This window comes from Sebastes fasciatus, assembly GCF_043250625.1.
Source record: "Sebastes fasciatus isolate fSebFas1 chromosome 22 unlocalized genomic scaffold, fSebFas1.pri SUPER_22_unloc_2, whole genome shotgun sequence".
In the NCBI taxonomy this organism is placed as follows: domain Eukaryota; kingdom Metazoa; phylum Chordata; class Actinopteri; order Perciformes; family Sebastidae; genus Sebastes; species Sebastes fasciatus.
This window is the reverse complement of record NW_027428135.1, coordinates 53,910-76,339: the sequence shown is the minus strand read 5'-3', so window position 1 is coordinate 76,339 and position 22,430 is coordinate 53,910. Positions and strand designations below refer to the sequence as shown.

Sequence of the window (22,430 nt, the reverse complement as noted above, 5' to 3'; positions counted from 1 at the left end):
CAGATGCAGGAAGAACAGCTGGCAAAAGAAAAAACTCCAGATGTGTGAATGTGTAAATTAACAGACTTATTAATTTAACGGAACACTCAAAAGTCAGATATAGTCGTCTAAATATAAATAGCTTTTAGGAGTGTAATAGATGAATGGATTACTCGTCTTTTTACCCTGTGATTAAAAGAATAAATATAAAAACATAATTCAAAGCGGTAAACACCCACAGCATAAATCCAGCTGTTCTTCCTGCATCTGTCAGTTTAACTGTGTTGTTTTAGTCTGGATTATGACTCTAACTGAGCTCTGATTGGTCAGTAGGAGGTGCTTTTATACCAGCTGATCTCTTATCTGGAACATAACCTGTTCTGGAGCAGGTTAGCTGTTCAGCATCAGTTACCATGGTGATCTACCCCGGTAAGAAGTGATCCACCTACGTAGGACGGAAAACCCTGAAGGGTTCAAATCTGAAGTTACCTCGCTAACGCCACATCCTGCTTCGTAGATCAGACTTCTGGTCCCTACATCTAAGCATCCAAGCTCTATAAAGTGGTAGGGCTGCAGGATTATGGACAAAATGCTAATCACTATTATTTGGATCAATATTGAGATCTAACATCTGCCGATGTTGCATCATCATTACGGAGCCTCTAGTGAAAGAGAAGTCAGATTCTCTCAACACCACGGTTGTCTTTTCCTGAGTCCTTCTGAATCCTCCTTCTCATCTTTCCTCGACCTCATGACCTTTTCCATCGAGGTCAAGGAGAAGTGGTTAGGAGAAGACGTTTTGACTTTTCAAACGTAAAGTTACAGCAACCCACTTGTAACTCTTCTCTTTAACATTTCCCTAAATCACAGTGCACATTATGTTCATTAATTAGTACAATCATTTAGAGCAATAATCCAGCTGTGCAATAATCTGGTTTACTCTGGCTTTAACACTGCTTTTATATATACAGTACATTTAAACTAACATTCATATTTATTTATACTATTCTTACATTTGTACACACTTAATGATAGTGTCACAGGTTTGCCATGGTGAAACTACAATCATCTGAAGATGGACTACAAAAGGCGCCTGGTGTGTGAAAGAGAGATATATACCGCACGTCCTGCTGCTGTAACACTTTACATCAACATATAATAAAGGATTATCTTACCTTAAACGTGGACAATCATTGAACTAAATATCACTTCATTACCAAGGTTGGAATTGAAACTAAAAACAGTAATGTATGATAAATATTGAGTTACTTGCTTGAGTTATGGAGAAGGGGTAGGATCATATAATTGTATATTTATCATCATGTTAACTTTGACAGACCTAAAAACTACAATACATCTCTTATCTATGTCTTTCCATATCGGCCTGTAAAGATGTTTGTAACTGTTTAGAGTTAAGGACTTTTGGAGCTCGTGCTGCTTTCACTGCAAAGGGCTGAGTTTTTAGGTTGGATCATTTTTAAAATCTAGTGTCCTCAAATAATCATTAGAACAACTTAAAATAAACTGAGCTGAAACAAACGTTCATTATAACATCTTAAGATAGACTTAACTCAAAGAAATATGCAATAGAACATCTTAAGACAAACTAAAAACATTTTTTTTTATTTTTGTTCAAAAATATATACAGAGTGTTATTACACATCTTGACATAAAAAAATAATAAATAAAATCTATGGAGCATTTTATGGGTTCAAACATCACTTTGTCTTCATGTCCCACAACTGTGGTCTCAATGTTGAGATACATAAAATGAGCTAATTCAATTACAATATGACATTATTATTATTCATATTACTTTACACCATATTAACATTATTTATTTGTTTACTAATCATTTATATAATTTGTTCATCTATGGTAAAGTCATTAGACATTAGAATTACAATATCTGTCATAAAAAACAACATATTTTATATTTTTTGTTGATGAAGATTGACATCTGTTGTTACTGTCTACATCTTTCAGGGTGTAGAGAAAATGTTTTTATATCAATATTTACAATGATGCACAAAGCTTGATGAAAATGAATTTAAATGTCTTCAAAATATTATAGAAATTAAAAATAGAAAATTAAAAAAATGAACATTACTGTAATGTTGCAGTCAGGACATTTAGTAAAAGAATAAGTGATGAAAAACATAAAAATATAAACATGTTACACATTAAAATCTTAAAAACTCTAAAGGGCCATACTGAAGGAATCACTACATTTATATGAATGAACACATTATAAAGTTAAGGTAACTTTGAAAGGTAACAATATCATCAGTAAACAGAGGACATAAAACACATGATTGATAACAGCTGGAGGGAAAACTGAACCAACTTACAGCTAAATCTTAATGATGAACTCTTCATTCATTGATGATGGGTTAAGGTTAGGTATTGACCTCTAATGGTGGAGGTTAGGATAGGTCTTGGAGGTTACCTTCTAGACACGACCTTATCTCAGCACTGGAGGTTGTCGCTTGGTTAGTCGTGATGGGTTGTTCCTCTGAGGATCTTATTGGCTGTACGGCTGTATAGATGTTTCCTCTATTACCAGTAGATTTATGAAGGAAGGCAAATTAGAGTCCAACACAGAGAACCAGTAGAGCTGCTGTCAGTACAACGTAGAGGCCGATCCTTCCCCGACTCTCTGGTTGTGAGCTCATTATTGGTCTCACTGGTTGTGGTCTCATTGTTGGTCTCTCTGGTTGTGGTCTCATTGTTGGTCTCTCTGGTTGTGGTCTCATTGTTGGTGTCGGAGGTTTGGGCTCATCAGCAGCTGCTGTAAAGGACAGAAAATAAAATGTGTCTGATTGTCTGAAGTGGAACCATTTTACTGAAACAGGAAACTAAATAAATCCAGCAGACTGACAAAAGAAAGACTAAATATGATCCTAGTCTTCATCAGCGGTAGCCATGACGTACGTTTTACTGCGTCTGGTAGTCGCTTTCAGTCCAAAATGGCAGAAGCGTAGCTCTGCTGCTGGGAGCTGACGTTGTAATGGAACGACCAGTTGACTTTCACTTCTTAGTAATATGTGTTCTTTGGTACAGCTCCAGCAGGGATGAAGCTGAGACTACTTTATACTAACCAGTATGACCCCTGCAGCATGCTAACATGCTAAACTAAGATGTGTTTAGCACTAGCAGGGCTGTAGACTCTTAGTCTGGTTTCACTGACTGACTTCTACTGAATCAACTCACCTGTGACATTGAGGTGACATATCCTAGAGCCACTTCCATAACCTGTCTGCATGTCACACCGGTACACACCAGAGTCATTAATCCTGAGTCTGGACATGTGAAGTCTGATTCGTCCGTCTCTGAGGACGTCTTTGTCCCACCGGACTCGTCCTGTAAACTGTTCATCCTGAGACTCTGGGTCCTCAACACCTTCATGGAGATGAAACAGGACTGAGGTCTTGAGATCAGCTAACAGTTCACAGAGGATATAAAGTGATTTGGAGGAACTGCTGGTTCTGGTTGTGAACATCCACTCCAGTGTGATGTTGTGGTTCTCCTCTGCCTGATAGGAGGTCTGTGTCACAGTCACTTCAAATGCTCCTGTAGAGGAGACAGAGAGGGAAAGTGAGCAGCAGACAAACTGACAACTTGAACATGTCAAACTCCATCTAGAGATGTTTGTCTGAAAGTGTATTTAGTGTTTGTGGATAATAAAGTGAAGGTCAACTAACTAGAGACACAGGAGGTCAGACTGAGGAGCAGCAGGATGCTGCAGATCATCTTCATCCTGTGAGAGGAGACAGAAACACATCAGATACAAGTTCAGTTATTACAGGTAGAACAGAGACAATCTACAGTCTGTCTTTAGTCCTCACAGGACTTCTTCCTCTGTGCTACTGATTACACATGACTGACCAGTGGACTGACACCAAGACAGGAACACTAATGTACTTCTGACACCAGATGGAGCCAGATTAGTGGATTAGATCTTTACAACTGAGGAAGATCAGGAAGTATGATCTGCTCTGAGATCAACACAGTCAAACTGCAGGGAGGGGTGATGTAGTCAAGCAGAAACCCAGAACAGATGCAGTGTGCAGATCTGTTATTTATAGGTCTATCACAATGTGGAACTAGTTGCCAACTGTGATCACTGAAACACCAAGACAAGTTTAAAAACACAAAAAAAATGACATTAAAAATAACCCTGGTGGCCGACCTGAACAACCATGAGGGATTGCTGTTTGTTTGTTTTTCTCGTGTGTTATATGTGTGTTTCTGTAGTCAGAGTAGGAGGTTACAGAGAAAAACTATTTCACCTACTAGATTTCTCCTCGATGGTTAACAAAGTTTCTGGTCAGCTTTTATGTTTTACGCACAACACAGACTAGAGGAGCGACACTAAAGGACGAGGACACCACGAGGACACTACTAGGACACCACTAGGACACTACGAGGACACCACGTGGACACCACTAGGACACCACTAGGACACTACGAGGACACTACTAGGACACCACGAGGACACCACTAGGACACCACTAGGACACTACGAGGACACTACGAGGACACTACGAGGACACTAGAAGCGTTTTCATATTTTAAATAGAAAAACTAGACAGAGAAACTGATTGAAGCTGCTGCAGAGCTGTTGCTCATGCGCACAAAACACAACACAAAAAACAATACAGGAGTAGTAGATGATATTCACATAGTTAACATTAATAACACATCCAGAGTGAAGTCAGGATCAGGAGAAACAGACGAAGAGACAATGAGTCTATAAACTAAACTCCAGAGGAACCTGGTTGTTTGTTGATTTGTTGTCTATTTATTTCACTTCATGTCTCTATTCGTTCCTGGTCAGCCACTAAATATAAAACAGTCCAAATTATTCTCAACACATTTCTTCACAAAAAAAATAAAAACATTTACAGGATAAATATAATATATCTACTGTCTGTATTTCTACATTACCTTGAGTCTCTTCTGTTGTAGAGGACCAAACTACGAGACTCTGCACACCAATAACCAACCGTGGAACGTTCACCTCCTGCTGCTGCTCTCTGCTGATCCTCGGTCCTCGTCGATATATAATATGTAAGAGAACTGGAAGCCGGGGCCTCGTTCATTACCATGAAATGTGCTCTCCTCCTCCTCCTCTGTTCAGGTTGACTTCATCTATCACTTTCAGTTCCACAGTAAACTGTTTTGCCTGACTTGAACCGGTCCCTCCACAGAAGTGAACTCTGTTACACACACACACCTGTGGCCGTTAAGTCAACGAAAGTAAGCGTCCTGTTGCTCGCGCTTGTGCTCGCTCTACATAGACATGAAGGAGCATCGCTCAAAACAGTGAGGCGACACACGTCAGCTAAAAGCACAATATCACTCTATATTTCAGCTGCTTGGCAGTAATGTTAGCTGACCAGACGAAGGTCTCTCCATGAATCAATGCTGATCCTAGTGTTGGCTCTTCCTGCCTCAGCCTCCTGACCGCGGCCGGAGGGAACGGGGGAGACGCCGGAGTTTTGGTCGGAGACGATAATGTTTCTCTCTGCGGAGCCCCGTCACTTCACAAGACACGGGAAACCTCTGTTGGTCTGGAGGAGCTGCAGCAGTTATTTCTGCACAAACGTCCACTGAACATTCACTAGATATTCTCAGAGCTAAACTAACTCTTCTGCAGTGTGGAGTGAGCAGCATGCACGTGAGAGTGGAGCGAAAGAGCGAGAACGAGCGCGGTGTGTGAGTGAAGGCAAGCAGAGGAGCAGAGTACAGCAGAGACTCCGGTCCTGGAGACCAAAGCTACGGTCTCCTCCGCGTCCTCCGACCGTGGCCAACACTGTTTAACAGCTTCACTAGATACAACCAAGAGGTTTTGGTGCTTCACTGGAGTTTGTGATGGAGTCTGAGTCTGAACAGCGTAGCCACACGCGAGCACAGTCCCTTTAAAACACATATTAATTAGCACAGCAGGAATTGTGCATGGTGTCTGCCCTATTATGACCATTATTTATATAGAAGGAAAGAAAGAAAGAAGGCTGGATGTAGCCAACATGTCAGTCTAGTGGAAATACTTATTTGGTCCATAATGGATAAGAAGTCAGTGATGTGGTGCTCATAGAAAACATCATTGTTATCAGGACCCAGATACTGTACAGCCTGAGAGCAGCCTGGCATCGTAGTGAGTGAAGGACATCCACACTATGCACAGTTCCTGTTTTTGTTATAAATTAACAACCATGTATCACTCATAGTTTTATCCCTCCCAGACGTATCCCAGTATCTGGTAGATGGGCCTAAACTTTTCGCCAAGCCTCCCATTTTTCATTGCACTCTCCCGGTTTCCTCTCTGGGTCACAATTCGTATTTCTCCCAATTTATGTCAAATTGACTTTTTTTTAACCTGTTTCTGGCTCTATACAGCATGTATAATCCTACAAAAGGGACAGCAGGGGCAAAAAATGAATTATAACTGATGAATATTAGTTTATGCTAGATATTCACACGCCCTGGACACGTCTCTCTGTCTCTGTCTGAATTGTGGGATGAACTTTCGAAAGCAAAAAGGACTTTGACAGCAGCCAGGAATCACCACCAGCACCAGCTACTGTTGATTGTTGCTGCGCATCTCGTTTGGTCCTGTAGGACAGAGGAGACACAAGGTAATGTGGAAATACTATAGTTGATATATTATATTAATAATGTAAATGTTTTTGTTTTTTTGTGAAGAAATGTGGTGAGAATAATTTGCACTGTTTTATATTTAGTGGCTGACCAGGAACGAATAGAGACATGAAGTGAAATAAATAGAAAACAAATCAAACTACCAGAGTCTGTTAACATGGAGGTGGAGCTGTCTGCAGCATATAACCAACACTAACATGGAGAAGTCTACAGACAGACAGAGTGGAACATTTAACAATAGAAGAGTAAACTATAGTAGACAAATAGGAAGAAGTTAAACACTTAATCAGACTAACAGTAACTCAGTTGAAGCTGCTAAATGCAGGAAGAACAGCTGGTGAAAGAAAAAACTCCAGATGTGTGAATGAGTAAATTAACAGATTTATTAATTTAACAGAACACTCAAAAGTCAAATATAGTCGTTTATATATAAATAGCATTACTCTGTATATTACACACTTATGAAGAAGTTACAGTCATAATCCAGACTAAAAACAACAGTTTAAACTGACAGATGCAGGAAGAACAGCTGGATTTATGCTGTGGGTGTTTGAATTATGTTTTTATATTTATTCTTTTAATCACAGGGTAAACAGAAATGTAATCTATTCATCTATTACACTCCTAAAAGCTATTTATATCTAGATAACTTCAATCACCAGCTGTAACTGTAACTGTAACAGTTTGCTGCGTATCTGAAGCTGAAAAAACAAAGTTAACCTCAAAAGATGAACAGGAAACCAGCAGCAGCAGCAGCTGCAGAACCGGGGGGTGTTGCTCAGAGTCTCATAGTTTGTTATTGTGGTGCGACAGAAGAGACACAAGGTAATGTGGAAATACAGATAATTGATATATTATATTAATCATGTTTATGTTTTTATTTTATTTTTGTGAAGAAATGTGTTGAGAATAATTATGACTGTTTTATATTTAGTGGCTGACCAGGAACGAATAGAGACATGAAGTGAAATAAATAGAAAACAAATCAACAAACAACCAGGTTCCTCTGGAGTTTAGTTTAGAGACTCGTTGTCTCTCCGTCTGTTTCTCCTGATCCTGACTTCACTGGATGTGTTACTCATTTTAACTAGTCATGTGAATGATACAGAGACGACTACTCATCTCCTGTTTTTTATAGTCTTTTGTGCAACAGCTCTGCAGCAGCTTAAATTAGTTTCGGTTTAGTTTTTCTAACTATTGAATATAAAAACGCTCTGTAGTGTCCTAGTAGTAGTGATGGTGAGATGAAGCTTCATGACGCACTGAACATCTCCAGCAAATTGGTTCACAAAACGCTTCATCTGGACTTCATGTGCTCATGAAACCACTTTGTCAAAGAGTATAAAACAGACAGATGTGTTCCAGATGTGTGGCAGTGGTTTAACCGGGCACAGGGCAGTGGATGTGATTGTGTAACTAAAGGAAAATGATAGATGGGAGACATTATTCCGTATTTCAGCTTCGGGCGTCTTCAATGGCGTCATTTCTCTAAAACCACACGAGCCTTGGTAAGCGCTTCAGACAACTTCCTTTGTTAACTCGACACAGCACTCTATTAGGCACTTCTACACTGGTGTAAATGTTTCTAGGTGGGGCTGTGTTGCCACATCCAGTCAGTTTCAGCAAACATCTCGGTATGATTTATTGCAAAGAGTGAAGGTATTAAAAACACATCACTACTTTACAGTTAGATAATCAACAATTATGTTATTCCAACAGGAGCAGTAAAGAATGCTTAGAACAACACAACAGTATAACATGAACTCAGTGGTGGAAAGTAACTAAGTACATTTACTCAAGTACTGTACTTAAGTACAATTTTGAGGTACTTGTACTTTACTTGAGTATTTCCATGTTCTACTCCACTACATCTCAGAGGGAAATATTAGACTGTAGATTGTCTCTGTTCTACCTGTAATAACTGAACTTGTATCGGATGTGTTTCTGTCTCCTCTCACAGGATGAAGATGATCTGCAGCATCCTGCTGCTCCTCAGTCTGACCTCCTGTGTCTCTGGTTAGTTGACCTTCACTTTATTATCCACAAACACTAAATACACTTTCAGACAAACATCTCTAGATGGAGTTTGACATGTTCAAGTTGTCAGTTTGTCTGCTGCTCACTTTCCCTCTCTGTCTCCTCTACAGGAGCATTTGTAGTGAATGTGACACAGACCTCCTATCAGGCAGAGGAGAACCACAACATCACACTGGAGTGGATGTTCACAACCAGAACCAACAGTTCCTCCAACTCACTATTTATCCTCTGTCGACTGTTAGCTGATCTCAGACCCTCAGTCCTGTTTCATCTCCGTGAAGGTGTTGAGGTCCCAGAGTCTCAGGATAAACAGTTTGCAGGACGAGTCCGGTGGGACAAAGACGTCCTCAGAGACGGACGAATCAGACTTCACATGTCCAGACTCAGGATTAATGACTCTGGTGTGTACATGTGTGACGTGTCCACAGGTGATGGTAGGAGCTCTGGGATATGTCACCTCAAAGTCACAGGTGAGTGTATTCAGTAGAAGTCAGTCAGTGAAACCAGACTAAGAGTCTACAGCCCTGCTAGTGCTAAACACATCTTAGTTTAGCATGTTAGCATGCTGCAGGGGTCATACTGGTTAGTATAAAGTAGTCTCAGCTTCATCCCTGCTGGAGCTGTACCAAAGAACACATATTACTAAGAAGTGAAAGTCAACTGGTCGTTCCATTACAACGTCAGCTCCCAGCAGCAGAGCTACGCTTCCGCCATTTTGGACTGAAAGCGACTACCAGACGCAGTAAAACGTACGTCATGGCTACCGCTGATGAAGACTAGGATCATATTTAGTCTTTCTTTTGTCAGTCTGCTGGATTTATTTAGTTTCCTGTTTCAGTAAAATGGTTCCACTTCAGACAATCACACACATTTTATTTTCTGTCCTTTACAGCAGCTGCTGATGAACCCAAACCTCTGAGACCAACAATGAGACCACAACCAGAGAGTCAGGGAAGGATCGCCCTCTACGTTGGACTGGTACTGCCAGCAGCTCTACTGGTTCTCTATGCTGGATTCTACTTTGCTTTCCGTTTTTATAGACGAAACATCAATACAGGTGAACAGATGATGAGTTTCTCAGAGGAACAACCCATCAGGACTAACCAAGTGACAACCTCCAGTGCTGAGATAAGGTCGTGTCTAGAAGGTAACCTCCAAGCTGCAAAAACGTGCGAAAACTCTGACGTGACTCGCTGCCGGGCGACCTATCCTAACCTCAACCATTCAAGGTCAATGCCTAACTTCAACTCATCATCACTGTAAGAAGAGTTCATCATTAAGATTTAGCTGTAAGTTGGTTCAGTTTTCCCTCCAGCTGTTATCAATCATGTGATTTATGTCTTCTGTTTACTGATGGATATTGTTACCTTGCACTGAATCTCCTAATGTTAACTTTATAATGTGTTCATATATATAAATGTAGTGATTCCTTCAGTATGGCCCTTTAGAGTTTTTCAGATATTAATCTGTAACATATTTATTTTTTATGGTTTTCATCACTTATTCTTATACTAAATGTCCTGACTGCATCACTACAGTAACGTTCATTTTCTACATTTTCCTTTTTTAATTACTATAACATTTTTAAGACATTTAAATTAATTTTCATCAAGCCTTGTGCATCATTGGACATATTGATACACTGTAAAAACAGAAAGAAAAAAAGATTTCAAGATTTTTTCTACACCCTGAAAAATGTAGCCGGTAACCGGAGATGTCTTCATACACAAAACAATATAACATATGTTGTTGTTTATGACAGATATTGTAATTCTAATGTCTAAAGACTTCATCATCATTTTATGTGTCTCAACATTGAGACCACAGTTGTGGGACATGAAGACAAAGTGATGTTTGGACCCATAAAATGCTCCATAAACTTTATTTATTATTCATTATGTCAAGATGGGTAAAAACACTATTTATATATTTTTGAACAAAAAAAAAGTTTTTAGTTTGTCTTAAGATGTTTTATTGCATATTTGTTTGAGTTAAGTCTCTTAAGTTCTAATGAATATTTGCTTCAGTTACGTTTAGCTTAAGATGTTCTTGTTAATATTTGTTTTGAGCTAAGTCTATATCTTAAGATTTTCTAATGAATGTTTGTTTGAGTTGACCTTTTGTATGAGCGGTTCACGAGAAACAACACAGCAACAACACAGGCCAAGCATTCGGCCCGTTCCAGGTGTATTAAAGATATTCAGATTAGAATAATGTGTGGTAGAAACTGTTTGATATCAGTGAGTGAATGTAAAATATAATATAAATGTATATTTTTGTATGAATTTCTATACCAGAATAAATCTGTGCACCAGATGACACCAGTATTTTCCTGTGTTCCTTTCTTCACTGCTCAACAGCCTGTTTGTTTGATGATAACCTCTGAATATTAAATATTATATTTACTCGAGATTGGGAGCAAAACGTATCTCAATTTTCCCCCGGGGATCAATAATTTATAATCATTTTCAACCTGAACAGAGGAGGAGGAGGAGGAGGAGGAGGAGGAGGAGGAGGAGGAAGAGGAGGAGGAGGAGGAGGAGGAAGAGGAGGAGGAGGAGGAGGAGCAGCAGCAGCAGAGTAGACAGATGCAATTTCTCATTTCTCAGTTGGCTTCCACGGTTGGTTGTTGCTCAGCAGAGTCTCGTAGTTTGGTCCTGTAGGACAGAAGAGACACAAGGTTATGCGAAGGTCATTGTATTCGTCCATTAAAATGACCATTTGACAGAATTCAAATCCTCTTTTATGTGAGCAATGACTGGTGTGTATTCAAATCAAATAAAGAGATTTAGCCCAGAGCTCCTGTCTGTGTTGCTTCATTCAAATATGAGCCTGCAGATAAAAGATTACGTTGTTGGACAACTAATATTAATACTAATGAAACCATCGAGCTTCACGTCTAATATCTATCTGTTTGTTTTGCCTCTTTGTTGAACATATTTAAGGATATTATATTAAGGATTTGATTAATTGTTCTGAGGGGAAAAGCTGCTATTAAACTTGTAGTACTGAAAAAGACCACTAGATGTCATGTTAACATTTATCTCTAGATTTATCTCAAAGAATGTAATTTTCTGATCTGCCTCACAAAGTGAAGTCAGTCATTCAATCTAATAATCCAGTAGTCATATCTGGACTGCAGGAGATGAATACATGACTCAGTTTACTGGCCAAATGCCATATTATTAGAGAAAGTAAAGCACCCTGTTGACTTTCTATCTGATAACAGAGAACACCGTGTGACAGACACACAGAGAGCTGCTCGCTCGTCTGCAAACACGTTAGTAGCTCAAACATCCTGTAAGATTCACCTTTTGTTTTTAAACTGTGTATTTAAACTGTGTATTTAAACTGTGTTAGCCGGTATTTACTGCTGTTAACATGTGGCTGACAAACAGACAAACACATCAGATAAACCAGCCAACCTCCTGCAGGATTTGATCTTCAGGTTTATTGTGACATTGTGATATGTGACAAGAGAACGCTCACAGTCTGTACTTTATGTACGTTTCCCAGTGTTTCTCTGTGTCCTCTGCCCTTTAGTCTCCTGTGTTGTCTCCCTATGTCTGTCTGTGTGTGGAGGTGCAGGTGGGCGTGGGCTTCCTTCCTCCTCCTCCTCCTCCTCCTCTCGGGCTGGCGCACCTGATGAGCATCATCCAATCAATTCACAACCACTGCAGTATATCAACCCTGGGATTCCTTCCATCCTCCACCTCACCCAGAGATCTATACAGAGAGCCATCCATAACCTTCCATGACACAGTTAATCCATGAAGGACAATGGCCCACCAGAGGAACCAGAAGTCTGGACTACGAAACGAGTTCAACATCTCCAGGGTATCTCCTCGTTATCTGGCTTCACTAACCCCAACAACCGAGATCACACTAAGCGGTCCTACGAAGGTGGTCATCAACCCAGGGTTCCTCTGGAGTTTAGTTTAGAGACTCGTTGTCTCTGGTTGTTTGGTTGATTTGTTGTCTATTTATTTCACTTCATGTCTCTATTCGTTCCTGGTCAGCGACTAAATATAAAACAGTCCAAATTATTCTCACCATATTTCTTCACAAAACTAAAAACATTTACAGGATTAATATAATATATCAACTATAGTATTTCCACATTACCTGAGGTACGTTTTGCTCCCAATCTCGAGTAAATATAATATTTAATATTCAGAGGTTATCAGCAAACAGGCTGTTGAGCAGTGACGAAGGGAACACAGGAAAATACTAGTGTCATCTGGTGCAGAGATTTATTCTGGTATAGGCCAGTGATACGTTCCGCTCCGTTTAAGGTCCAGGGGATGGAGGGAGTAACAATATAAATTTGAAAACCCGGGAATGAGACGACTGGCAACAAGATTTGTGTGAAAAATAATCAGACAATTTATTAACAAAAAAAATATGATAAAAAATGTACAAACCCAAAATGAAAACAACTCTCTAACAGAACGCTGGACGTAACTACACAACTAAATAAATATGACAGTAACCAATAATACAACTTTCAAATTAAAGCTACTCATCTCCTCCCGCCTTGACTATTGCAACTCTCTCCTCTATGGCATCAGCAACACCTCCATAAATAAATTACAACTGGTCCAGAATGCAGCTGCCCGCCTCCTCACCCACACCAAATCATGGTATCATATCACCCCAGTCCTGAAAGACCTTCACTGGCTCCCCGTCTCCCACCGGATCTCCTACAAAATCCTGACCCTTACCTACAAAGCCCTCCACCAACTTGCACCCCCCTATCTCTCTGAACTCCTCTCCCCCTACCAACCTCAACGGTCCCTCAGATCCTCCTCAGCTGGTTTACTCTCCACCCCCACGTCCAAACTCCGCAGCTTTGGGGACAGAGCATTCTCCAGAGCAGCTCCCAAGCTCTGGAGCTCACTCCCCAATCTCATCAGAGACTCTGATTCCCTCACCACATTCCAGTCCCGCCTCAAAACACATCTCTTCTCATCTGCTTACCCGTAGCCCCCTCCCTCCCCCTACCCATCAGTCCATGTGTCTGGATGTGATTGTTCCTGTGTATGTCGCTTTCTGTTAGTGATGTTACGGGCTGTGCCGAGGCTTCGGAGCGTGTGTCGAGTAATCCAGGAAGTTTCCTGCGATGCGTGTATCGAGGCTTGTATCGTTTTAGACCAATGACGTCATTGATGACATCCGAAGCCTCGCTGCCCGGCCGTACCGCCCACTGGTTCATGAAGTGTTTCAGATCTTCACTGGTTCAACCAATGCCGCTTTCCAGAAGTGACACAGACAACTAATATTAACCCTCCTGCAATTATTATATTATATTACACTCCACTACAATACAATTATTAATTTAGGATTGGTTTGCACACATAAGATGAATTACTCACAAAACAATTACAGTTTATTATACATGTATCTTATATACTCATAATATACTTACTAAATAGACATTTTATTAAATATGATATATATATATATATATATATATATATATATATAAATTGATTACATGGTAATAGATTTTTTTTCATTGTTTATATTCATTCCCAAAAGCCTTTACTGGCGCAAAATACAGTATATCACAGATCTGTGTTCCCAGTAGACCACAACCAGCACTGATCCCAGTAGAGCACTTACACACCAAAAACTGACAAACTGACAATAACCTGATATTTTCAGGTGGATTTTCATTTAATTCTCACTGTGCAATATCATTTTCCACTTGTGCAATTTTGTTAATAGTCTGTTTATTGTCAATACTGTATAGACTCCTATTTTTATACTTCCAATCTTTATACTTGGTTCATATTTTGTTACACTTTGTTTAGCTCTTTTTTCCTGTGTCAGCTTATGCATCTTGTTTCTTGCACTATCCCCTTTGCTGCTGTACACTGCAAATGTCCCCACTGCGGGACTAGTAAAGGAATATCTTATCTTATCACATGGTTAAGATCATATTTGTCTGTTTTACACTCTTTGACCACCAGGTGGTTTCGTGAGCAATGAACCCTTTTCCGAACCAATTTGCTGGAAAGCTTCAAAGCTTCATGAGGCTTCATCTCGCCATCACTACTTTCTGTCGTTCGTCTCCTGTCTGTCTGTCTCACACCGTTTTCCCCCCGACTATGTCAAAGCGTCTTTGAGAATACTATAAAGCGCTATATAAATCTAATATATTATTATTATTATTATTACTGGTTAAAAAGGGCAGCGCAAAATAACCTGAAGGTACTCAATTTAAATCTGCTGCTCCACAGAGACAGCAAACAAACAACCTGAAACACCACAAGCTTTAAAGCACACCCGTCAACCACTGACGTAACACACAGTCTCTGAGATACTGCAGATTGGCACTGGGCAACTTCTCCTCCATTCTCATGCTGTTTTATACTCTCTGCCTTGATTACTGATCAGCTGCAGCCCATGTGCTTCCATGGACTGCAGCTGCACAGGGGAGGAGGAGGACGGCACCTGAGGAGACAGAGAATAGGGCACAAAAATAAAACAACTCTATCTGAAGAACTCTAAAGGGCCATAGTGAAGGAATCACTACATTTATATGAATGAACACATTATAAAGTTAACATTAGGAGATTCAGTGCAAGGTAACAACATCCATCAGTAAACAGAGGACATAAATCACATGATTGATAACAGCTGGAGGGAAAACTGAACCAATTTACAGCTAACCAGTAGAGCTGCTAGTCCCAGTCCAATGTAGAGGTTGATCCTTCCCAGACTCTCTGGTGGTGGTTTCATTTTTGGTCTCTCTGGTTGTGGTCTCATTGTTGGTCTCTCTGGTTGTGGTCTCTCTGTTGGTCTCTCTGGTTGTGGTCTCATTGTTGGTGTCAGAGGTTTGGGCTCATCAGCAGCTGCTGTAAAGGACAGAAAATAAAATGTGTGTGATTGTCTGAAGTGGAACCATTTTACTGAAACAGGAAACTAAATAAATCCAGCAGACTGACAAAAGAAAGACTAAATATGATCCTAGTCTTCATCAGCGGTAGCCATGACGTACGTTTTACTGCGTCTGGTAGTCGCTTTCAGTCCAAAATGGCGGAAGCGTAGCTCTGCTGCTGGGAGCTGACGTTGTAATGGAACGACCAGTTGACTTTCACTTCTTAGTAATATGTGTTCTTTGGTACAGCTCCAGCAGGGATGAAGCTGAGACTACTTTTATACTAACCAGTATGACCCCTGCAGCATGCTAACATGCTAAACTAAGATGTGTTTAGCACTAGCAGGGCTGTAGACTCTTAGTCTGGTTTCACTGACTGACTTCTACTGAATCAACTCACCTGTGACTTTGAGGTGACATATCCTAGAGCCACTACCATCACCTGTGTCCACATCACACTGGTACCAACCAGAGTCATTAATCCTGAGTCTGGACATGTGAAGTCTGATTCGTCCGTCTCTGAGGACGTCTTTGTCCCACCGGACTCGTCCTGCAAACTGTTCATCCTGAGACTCTGGGAGCTCAACACCTTCATGGAGATGAAACAGGACTGATGTCTTGAGATCAGCTAACATGTAACAGAGGATATAAAGTGAGTTGGAGGAACTGCTGGTTCTGGTTGTGAACATCCACTCCAGTGTGATGTTGTGGTTCTCCTCTGCCTGATAGGAGGTCTGTGTCACATTCACTACAAATGCTCCTGTAGAGGAGACAGAGAGGGAAAGTGAGCAGCAGACAAACTGACAACTTGAACATGTCAAACTCCATCTAGAGATGTTTGTCTGAAAGTGTATTTAGTGTTTGTGGATAATAAAGTGAAGGTCAACTAACCAGAGACACAGGAGGTCAGACTGAGGAGCAGCAGGATGCTGCAGATCATCTTCATCCTGTGAGAGGAGACAGAAACACATCAGATACAAGTTCAGTTATTACAGGTAGAACAGAGACAATCTACAGTCTGTCTTTAGTCCTCACAGGACTTCTTCCTCTGTGCTACTGATTACACATGACTGACCAGTGGACTGACACCAAGACAGGAACACTAATGTACTTCTGACACAAGATGGAGCCAGATTAGTAGATTACATTTTTACAACTGAGGAAGAACAGGAAGTATGATGTGCTTTGAGATCAACAGAGACTCAGGCTGTATTCATACTATACTAGTAGTACGTACTGATTTGGCCAAAATGTAGTATGTAGTATGCATACAGAGAATTGATTTCAAAATACTGCTGCTGGTTTACAAAGCACTAAATGGTTTAGGGCCAAAATATATTTCTGATCTTCTGCTATGTTCTGAACCATCCAGACCTCTCAGGTCATCTGGATCAGGTCTGCTTAGTGTCCCCAGAGTCAGAACTAAACATGCAGAAGCAGCGTTCAGTTTTTATGCATCAAATATTTGGAACAAGCTCCCAGAAACCTGCAGGACCGCTACAACTCTCACTTCTTTTAAAACAAAGCTTAAAACGTTCCTTTTTGCTGCTGCCTTTAATTAAACCAGATAATGATCTGATACTGCACTAGAGCTTTTACTCTTTTGTGTTTGATTCTATTTTAGCTTCTATCCTAGCTTTTATTTTTAGCTTGTTTTATTTTCTAATCTTTAAAGGGACTATTTGTAACTTTTTAAGCGTATAAATGTAGCGGGTCGGGACACATGCGCGCTCGCTGCCTCTCCTCCTCTGCCTGCTTGCCATCACTCAGACAGCGCGCGCGTTCTCGTTCAGCTCGCTCCACCTCTAGACGTGAACGCGCGCTCACTCCACACTGCAGAAGAGTTAGTTTAGCTCTGAGAATATCTAGTGAATATACAGTGGACGTTTGTGCAGAAATAACTGCTGCAGCTCCTCCAGACCAACAGAGGTTTACTGTGTCTTGTGAAGTGACGGAGCTCTGCAGAGAGACACGTTGTCTTCTCGTTACCGACCGGGTGCCGGTGTCTCCCTGCTCTCTCCGGCTGCGGGCGGAGAGAGCAGGGAGACACACTGCAGAGCCCCGCTGCATCAGCCTGCACTTAGGCAGGAAAAGCCAACACTAGGATCAGATCTAAATCATGTTCATGGAGAGACCTTCGTCTGGTCAGCTAACATTACTGCCAAGCAGCTGAAATATAGAGTGATATTTTGGTTTTAGCTGACGTGTGTCTCCTCACTGTGTTGAGTGATGCTCGTTCAGGTATATTGAGAGCGAGCAAGCGCGAGCTTGACACTGACTTTCGTTGATTTCACGGCCACAGGTGTCGCTGTTAAGAAGCATTTCTGAAAGTTACAAATAGTCCCTTTAATGTTTTAATGTTTTTATGTTTTTATAACTGTTTTAATTATGTCTTAATGTTCTTTTGCACTTTGTCGCAATGTTCTTGAATGTTTCTGTAAAGCACTTTGATTTGCCCTGTTGCTGAAACGTGCTCTACAAATAAAGCTGCCTTGCCTTGCGAATAAAAGCAAAATCCACAGTATGCCAAAAATACCTGGATGTCGTACTGATTTGGAAAAATTCTCCAGTATGCATCGGACCAGTCTATCTCACCTGTATCCTACAAAGCAAAGCGCTGGAACAGCACAGTCTAAGGTTTCATCACTAAATTCACTTCTGAAAGTTTGTTAGGCGAGAAATCAACTGTGTAGATTATTAATATTGGCAGTTTTACGAAGTTAGATGGCGAATCGAACATTTGTTCCACCATTGTCGGAGTTTAGAAGCTCCACAGAATACCGTGACAGCCAGCGAGCGCCTGCCCGGGTCGCTGCCAGCAAGCCGGGTAGTCACGCTCAGAGACCGCTATGAGCTGCTGGAGCTCACTCCGGTCTCGTAGACAAGAGGCTTTTATTTCCTTGTTGACGGATAGTTTGTTTAAATATCACAACACAGATGTCCATTATAAATTAACAGGAACCTGTGTTTATCTGCCTTTTTGGAGTTAAAAAGCTCCACAATCGCCCGCGGGCGTAGCTCGCTGGAGAGCCGGCCAGTGACGCTCACAGAGCGGCTACAGAGCAGCAGAGTGACGAGGGAAGAGGAGAGAGAAGAGGAGAGGAAAGAGCAGCCTCTGACGGAGCAGAGAGATTCCTGCTGAGACAACATGACCCTTCTTAACATTCCTCTAATATCTGTAAAGAGATCAGTCCTCTGTTCTGTTTCTGTAACTGAAAAAGCAGTTTGAGTAACATAAATGTTGTGGATGAATATTTTATATTTCCCGTCTCTCCTCGTTGATGATCCTGTTTGTCTTATTTCACTATGAGCTGTTAGAATAAATAGTTTAAACCTGCAGTATCTTATAAAATAAACAAGCAGAACATAAACAACAAATCAAACTTGTATTTTGATAATATTGTAATAGTGCTACGAGTTAGTTTTTTTGTCCAGTGCTTTAAAAGCTGGTTTAAAGACTAAAGGCTTGTCTAGCATACAAATACATCACTTTAACCTTCACATACTGCATACTACTGAGTATGTAGTATGCGGTTTCGAATACAGCCTCAGACTCTCACCAAACAACCGACTCCTCATTAGATCAAATCTTCAATAAAATGTCATCAGACTAATCTATACTCGTCTCCAATGATTGTTGTTTTATTCCTGTTACTGTGTGGACTATTTAAAGGCTGTATTATCTGTGATCATCATGCATTAATGGTTTAACCTCCATGTTGTATGTTTCTGTAGTCAGAGTAGGGGGTTACAGAGGAAAACTATTTCACCAACTAGATTTCTCCTCGATGGTTAACAAAGTTTCTGGTCAGCTTTTATGTTTTACGCTCAACACAGACTAGAGGAGCGACACTAAAGGACGAGGACACCACTAGGACACTACTAGGACACCACTAGGACACCACTAGAACACCACTAGGACACCACTAGGACACTACTAGGACACCACTTGGACACCACTAGGACACCACTAGGACACTACTAGGACACCACTAGGACACTACTAGGACACCACTAGGACACCACTAGGACACTACTAGGACACCACTAGGACACTACTAGGACACCACTAGGACACTACTAGGACACCACTAGGACACCACTAGGACACCACTAGGACACTACTAGGACACTACTAGGACACCACTAGGACACCACTAGGACACCACTAGGACACCACTAGGACACTACTAGGACACCACTAGGACACCACTAGGACACCACTAGGACACTACTAGGACACTACTAGGACACCACTAGGACACTACTAGGACACTATGAAGTGTTTTTATATTCAATAGTTAGAAAAACTAGACAGAGAAACTAATTTAAGCTGCTGCAGAGCTGTTGCACAATCTTGGTGCACAAAACACAACACAAAAAGAGGAGACGAGGAGTCGGCCATATCATTGACATGACTAGTTAAAATAAATAACCCATCCAGAGTGAAGTCAGGATCAGGAGAAACAGACGGAGGGACAACGAGTCTATAGACTAAACTCCAGAGGAACCTGGTTGTACACAGGAAATCACGTCTCATGAAACAGGACGTATAACTTACAATAAAAGTACTCACCAAAATAATACAACTTAAAGTTAACATAACTAACATTACAGATGAGAACACAACTTAACAGAGTCTATAAACTAAACTCCAGAGGAACCTGGTTGTTTGTTGACTTGTTGTCTATTTATTTCACTTCATGTCTCTATTCGTTCCTGGTCAGCCACTAAATATAAAACAGTCCAAATTATTCTCAACACATTTCTTCACAAAAAACAAAAACAAAACATGGATTAATATAATATATCAACTATCTATATTTCTACATTACCTTGAGTCTCTTCTGTCGCACCACAGGAACAAACTACGTGACTCTGAGCAACACCCGACAATCCTGCTGCTGGTGTGATTTCCTGTTCATCTTTTGAGGTTAACTTCGTTTTTTCAGTTTCAGATACGCAGCAACCTTTTTCCAGTTCCTGTTCCAGCTGGTGATGGAGGTCAAAATAATAAATACATGTTATAGTTATTATATGTATAAATATACAACAATTTACAATCTAATGAACATTTCTACCGTTTTATAGACTAGACAAGAGTCTATTTGATCCTCAATACAATCTATGTACTTTATGTTGTTGCCGTCTGTATGACAATAAAGTAGAATAAATTATTTAAATGTTACAGGTTCAGTGAGTTTCAATGTTTTCATGATTAACTCGGTTGTAATTCCCAGCATCTGGGGATTTCCATTGTGATGACTGGTGCTGCTTCAGCAGCGTTCATTTTCCCCTCCGTCGTCCTATGATGTCATCGATGCTGTCCACCAATCCTCACACCAACACACACACACATATACTGTATATATTTATGTATATGTAGCCGGAACGGTCTGCAGGTCCCGACCACACTGCGTTGTGTTCTGGTGCACAATCAGACGCTGGACACTGGCATGCCTTGTTGAACTCAGGTTTATTCCTGTTTTGAGCCCAGAGAGCAAAATGCTGTCATATGGGTTTTATCCTCATAGAAACACACCTCTCGCAGTCAGGTTCAGTGCAGACTGACGAGAGAGCGGAGGAGACGCAGTACGTCTGCTAACAACCACTAGAGGGCGCTGTAGCACAAACTAAAACAACCACTAGAGGGCGCTGTAGCACAAACTAAAACAACCACTAGAGGGCGCTGTAGCACAAACTAAAACAACCACTAGAGGGCGCTGTAGCACAAACTAAAACAGTACTCCCAATACCAAGGATAAACTTAGGAACAACACAACAAGTGAGGGATTTTGGTGAAATTAATACATATTGCAATAAAACACATAACATAAGAAATAAAAATTACAAATATTATTTACTGTCACTTCTTCTATCTGTTACATTCACCCCTCTTTAATTTCGCCAAATCCCGAAAACATACAGAGGGTTGTGCAAGATAAATAAATAAATTTTACAAAGCACAATTTTCACATTCTTTCGGTCCAAGATAACCCTGGGAATCTAATTCCCCACACAGCATATTAGCTACTTGCTAAGTAAGTTCAGAGAAAACAGAAGTTGATCAGGCTACTGCTTCTCCTAGTATATATGATGCCTTTTACACCACATGAGATCTTGGCATTCAATCCCGTCAATGTGAACATTTTATGACCCAAAACAAAAGAAGAAATGTACTGTATAAAAACAAAACACAAAACTCATTTCTATACCTCTTCTGCCCTGTTTAAAACAAGGTGAGTAAGGACTGTGACCTACTGTTAAACCTGTCTACAATACCCCGTGTGAAAGGTTTTTGCGCCATGTTCTCTATCAGGCGATTGACTGCTTTGACAACCCTGCCTGTACGTGTTCTGACTACGTGCCTGTCAGGCCCTGAACCTCGTGTAGGTATCTGTCTATCAGTCACTGTTGTGGGTGAGGTGATGTTACAGGGTTCTGGCTCATCTAGGTCAGAAACGGTGGCTAAAGGGTCAACATCAGTGTCAGTCATGTATGGCTCGGGGAGCTCACTGGAACCGGGCAAGTCTCTCACAGGTAAGGTTTCCTCTCTTTCTTCCTTGTTTCCACCACCATTGGCAGGATCAGACTGGGGCCTTACAAGTGGCAGCTGATCAGAGTCTCTGGGTGGGGAGTATGACATCTCAACCTCCATTCCTGACTCTCTATCATCTCCCAAAGACTCACAGTCAACATCAGATGATGTGCATATCCATGAGTGGGTACGGTCCTCAGAAGCTTCGACCGCCAGGCCACTCAAAGTATCAATGGACGGAGACTGAAACTCGCTCTCCTCGTCTGAAGCACCTGAATCCAGCTCCCCACTGATTTGTTCTGGGATTGGTAGGAAGCTCACATCCAA

General features: G+C 40.9%; 3 protein-coding genes and 1 long non-coding RNA gene across 20 annotated transcripts in view; 1 reads left to right on the top strand and 3 right to left on the bottom strand.

The window, feature by feature from the left end:
* Positions 1-1,680: 1,680 nt before the first annotated feature.
* On the bottom strand, positions 1,681-5,165 carry LOC141763620 (uncharacterized). Of its 2 annotated transcripts, none has more exons than XM_074628092.1 (4): positions 4,930-5,165; positions 3,684-3,739; positions 3,193-3,552; positions 1,681-2,767 (listed from the first exon to the last, which is right to left on the bottom strand). In XM_074628092.1, the coding sequence occupies exons 1-4, from the start codon at positions 5,088-5,090 to the stop codon at positions 2,568-2,570; spliced, it is 777 nt and encodes a 258-aa protein (XP_074484193.1). In that variant the 5' UTR covers positions 5,091-5,165; the 3' UTR covers positions 1,681-2,567. The 2 variants fall into 2 exon arrangements, with proteins under 2 accessions (XP_074484193.1, XP_074484192.1); XM_074628091.1 differs by having other exon boundaries at positions 1,681-2,770; positions 4,930-5,144.
* On the bottom strand, positions 4,200-4,923 carry LOC141763623 (uncharacterized). Its single transcript, XR_012593102.1, has 2 exons — positions 4,534-4,923; positions 4,200-4,501 (listed from the first exon to the last, which is right to left on the bottom strand). It is a non-coding gene; the product is annotated as an uncharacterized LOC141763623 (long non-coding RNA).
* A 387-nt stretch (positions 5,166-5,552) lies between the features above and the next one.
* LOC141763618 (programmed cell death 1 ligand 1-like) overlaps positions 5,553-22,430 on the top strand; it is a 63,925-nt gene continuing 47,047 nt past the window's right edge. For 5 of the 14 annotated variants that reach the window (XR_012593100.1, XM_074628079.1, XM_074628080.1 and 2 more), the window contains exons 1-4: positions 6,650-7,467; positions 8,603-8,658; positions 8,790-10,637; positions 10,767-11,359. Coding sequence is in view for 6 of the 14 variants with exons in the window: in XM_074628082.1 (XP_074484183.1) it covers positions 8,604-8,658; positions 8,790-9,149; positions 9,572-9,942 (786 nt within the window). In the remaining 8 variants the exon portion in view is untranslated. The other 9 variants (XM_074628087.1, XM_074628084.1, XM_074628082.1 and 6 more) reach the window with 8 other exon arrangements.
* LOC141763621 (uncharacterized) lies at positions 14,866-20,503 on the bottom strand. Of its 3 annotated transcripts, none has more exons than XM_074628094.1 (5): positions 20,401-20,503; positions 16,457-16,512; positions 15,966-16,325; positions 15,351-15,542; positions 14,866-15,138 (listed from the first exon to the last, which is right to left on the bottom strand). In XM_074628094.1, the coding sequence occupies exons 2-5, from the start codon at positions 16,509-16,511 to the stop codon at positions 15,071-15,073; spliced, it is 675 nt and encodes a 224-aa protein (XP_074484195.1). In that variant the 5' UTR covers position 16,512; positions 20,401-20,503; the 3' UTR covers positions 14,866-15,070. The 3 variants fall into 3 exon arrangements, with proteins under 3 accessions (XP_074484195.1, XP_074484197.1, XP_074484194.1); XM_074628096.1 differs by lacking the exon at positions 20,401-20,503 and adding an exon at positions 19,980-20,317 and having other exon boundaries at positions 15,351-15,539; XM_074628093.1 differs by lacking the exon at positions 20,401-20,503 and adding an exon at positions 19,980-19,998.

What these genes read in the sequence shown, in the direction of transcription:
- LOC141763620 (XM_074628091.1), bottom strand. Translation starts at nt 5,090, where the DNA reads ATGGTAATGAACGAGGCCCCGGCTTCCAGTTCTCTTACATATTATATA. An exon ending in TACAACAGAAGAGACTCAAG is followed by an intron (nt 3,740 to 4,929) that starts GTAATGTAGAAA and finishes CTCCTCTCACAG; the next exon opens with GATGAAGATGATCTGCAGCA. An exon ending in TCTGACCTCCTGTGTCTCTA is followed by an intron (nt 3,553 to 3,683) that starts GTTAGTTGACCT and finishes TCTCCTCTACAG; the next exon opens with GAGCATTTGAAGTGACTGTG.
- LOC141763621 (XM_074628093.1), bottom strand. An exon ending in ATGTCACCTCAAAGTCACAG is followed by an intron (nt 15,543 to 15,965) that starts GTGAGTTGATTC and finishes TGTCCTTTACAG; the next exon opens with CAGCTGCTGATGAGCCCAAA. An exon ending in AGCAGCTCTACTGGTTAGCT is followed by an intron (nt 15,139 to 15,350) that starts GTAAATTGGTTC and finishes CTGTCTCCTCAG; the next exon opens with GTGCCGTCCTCCTCCTCCCC.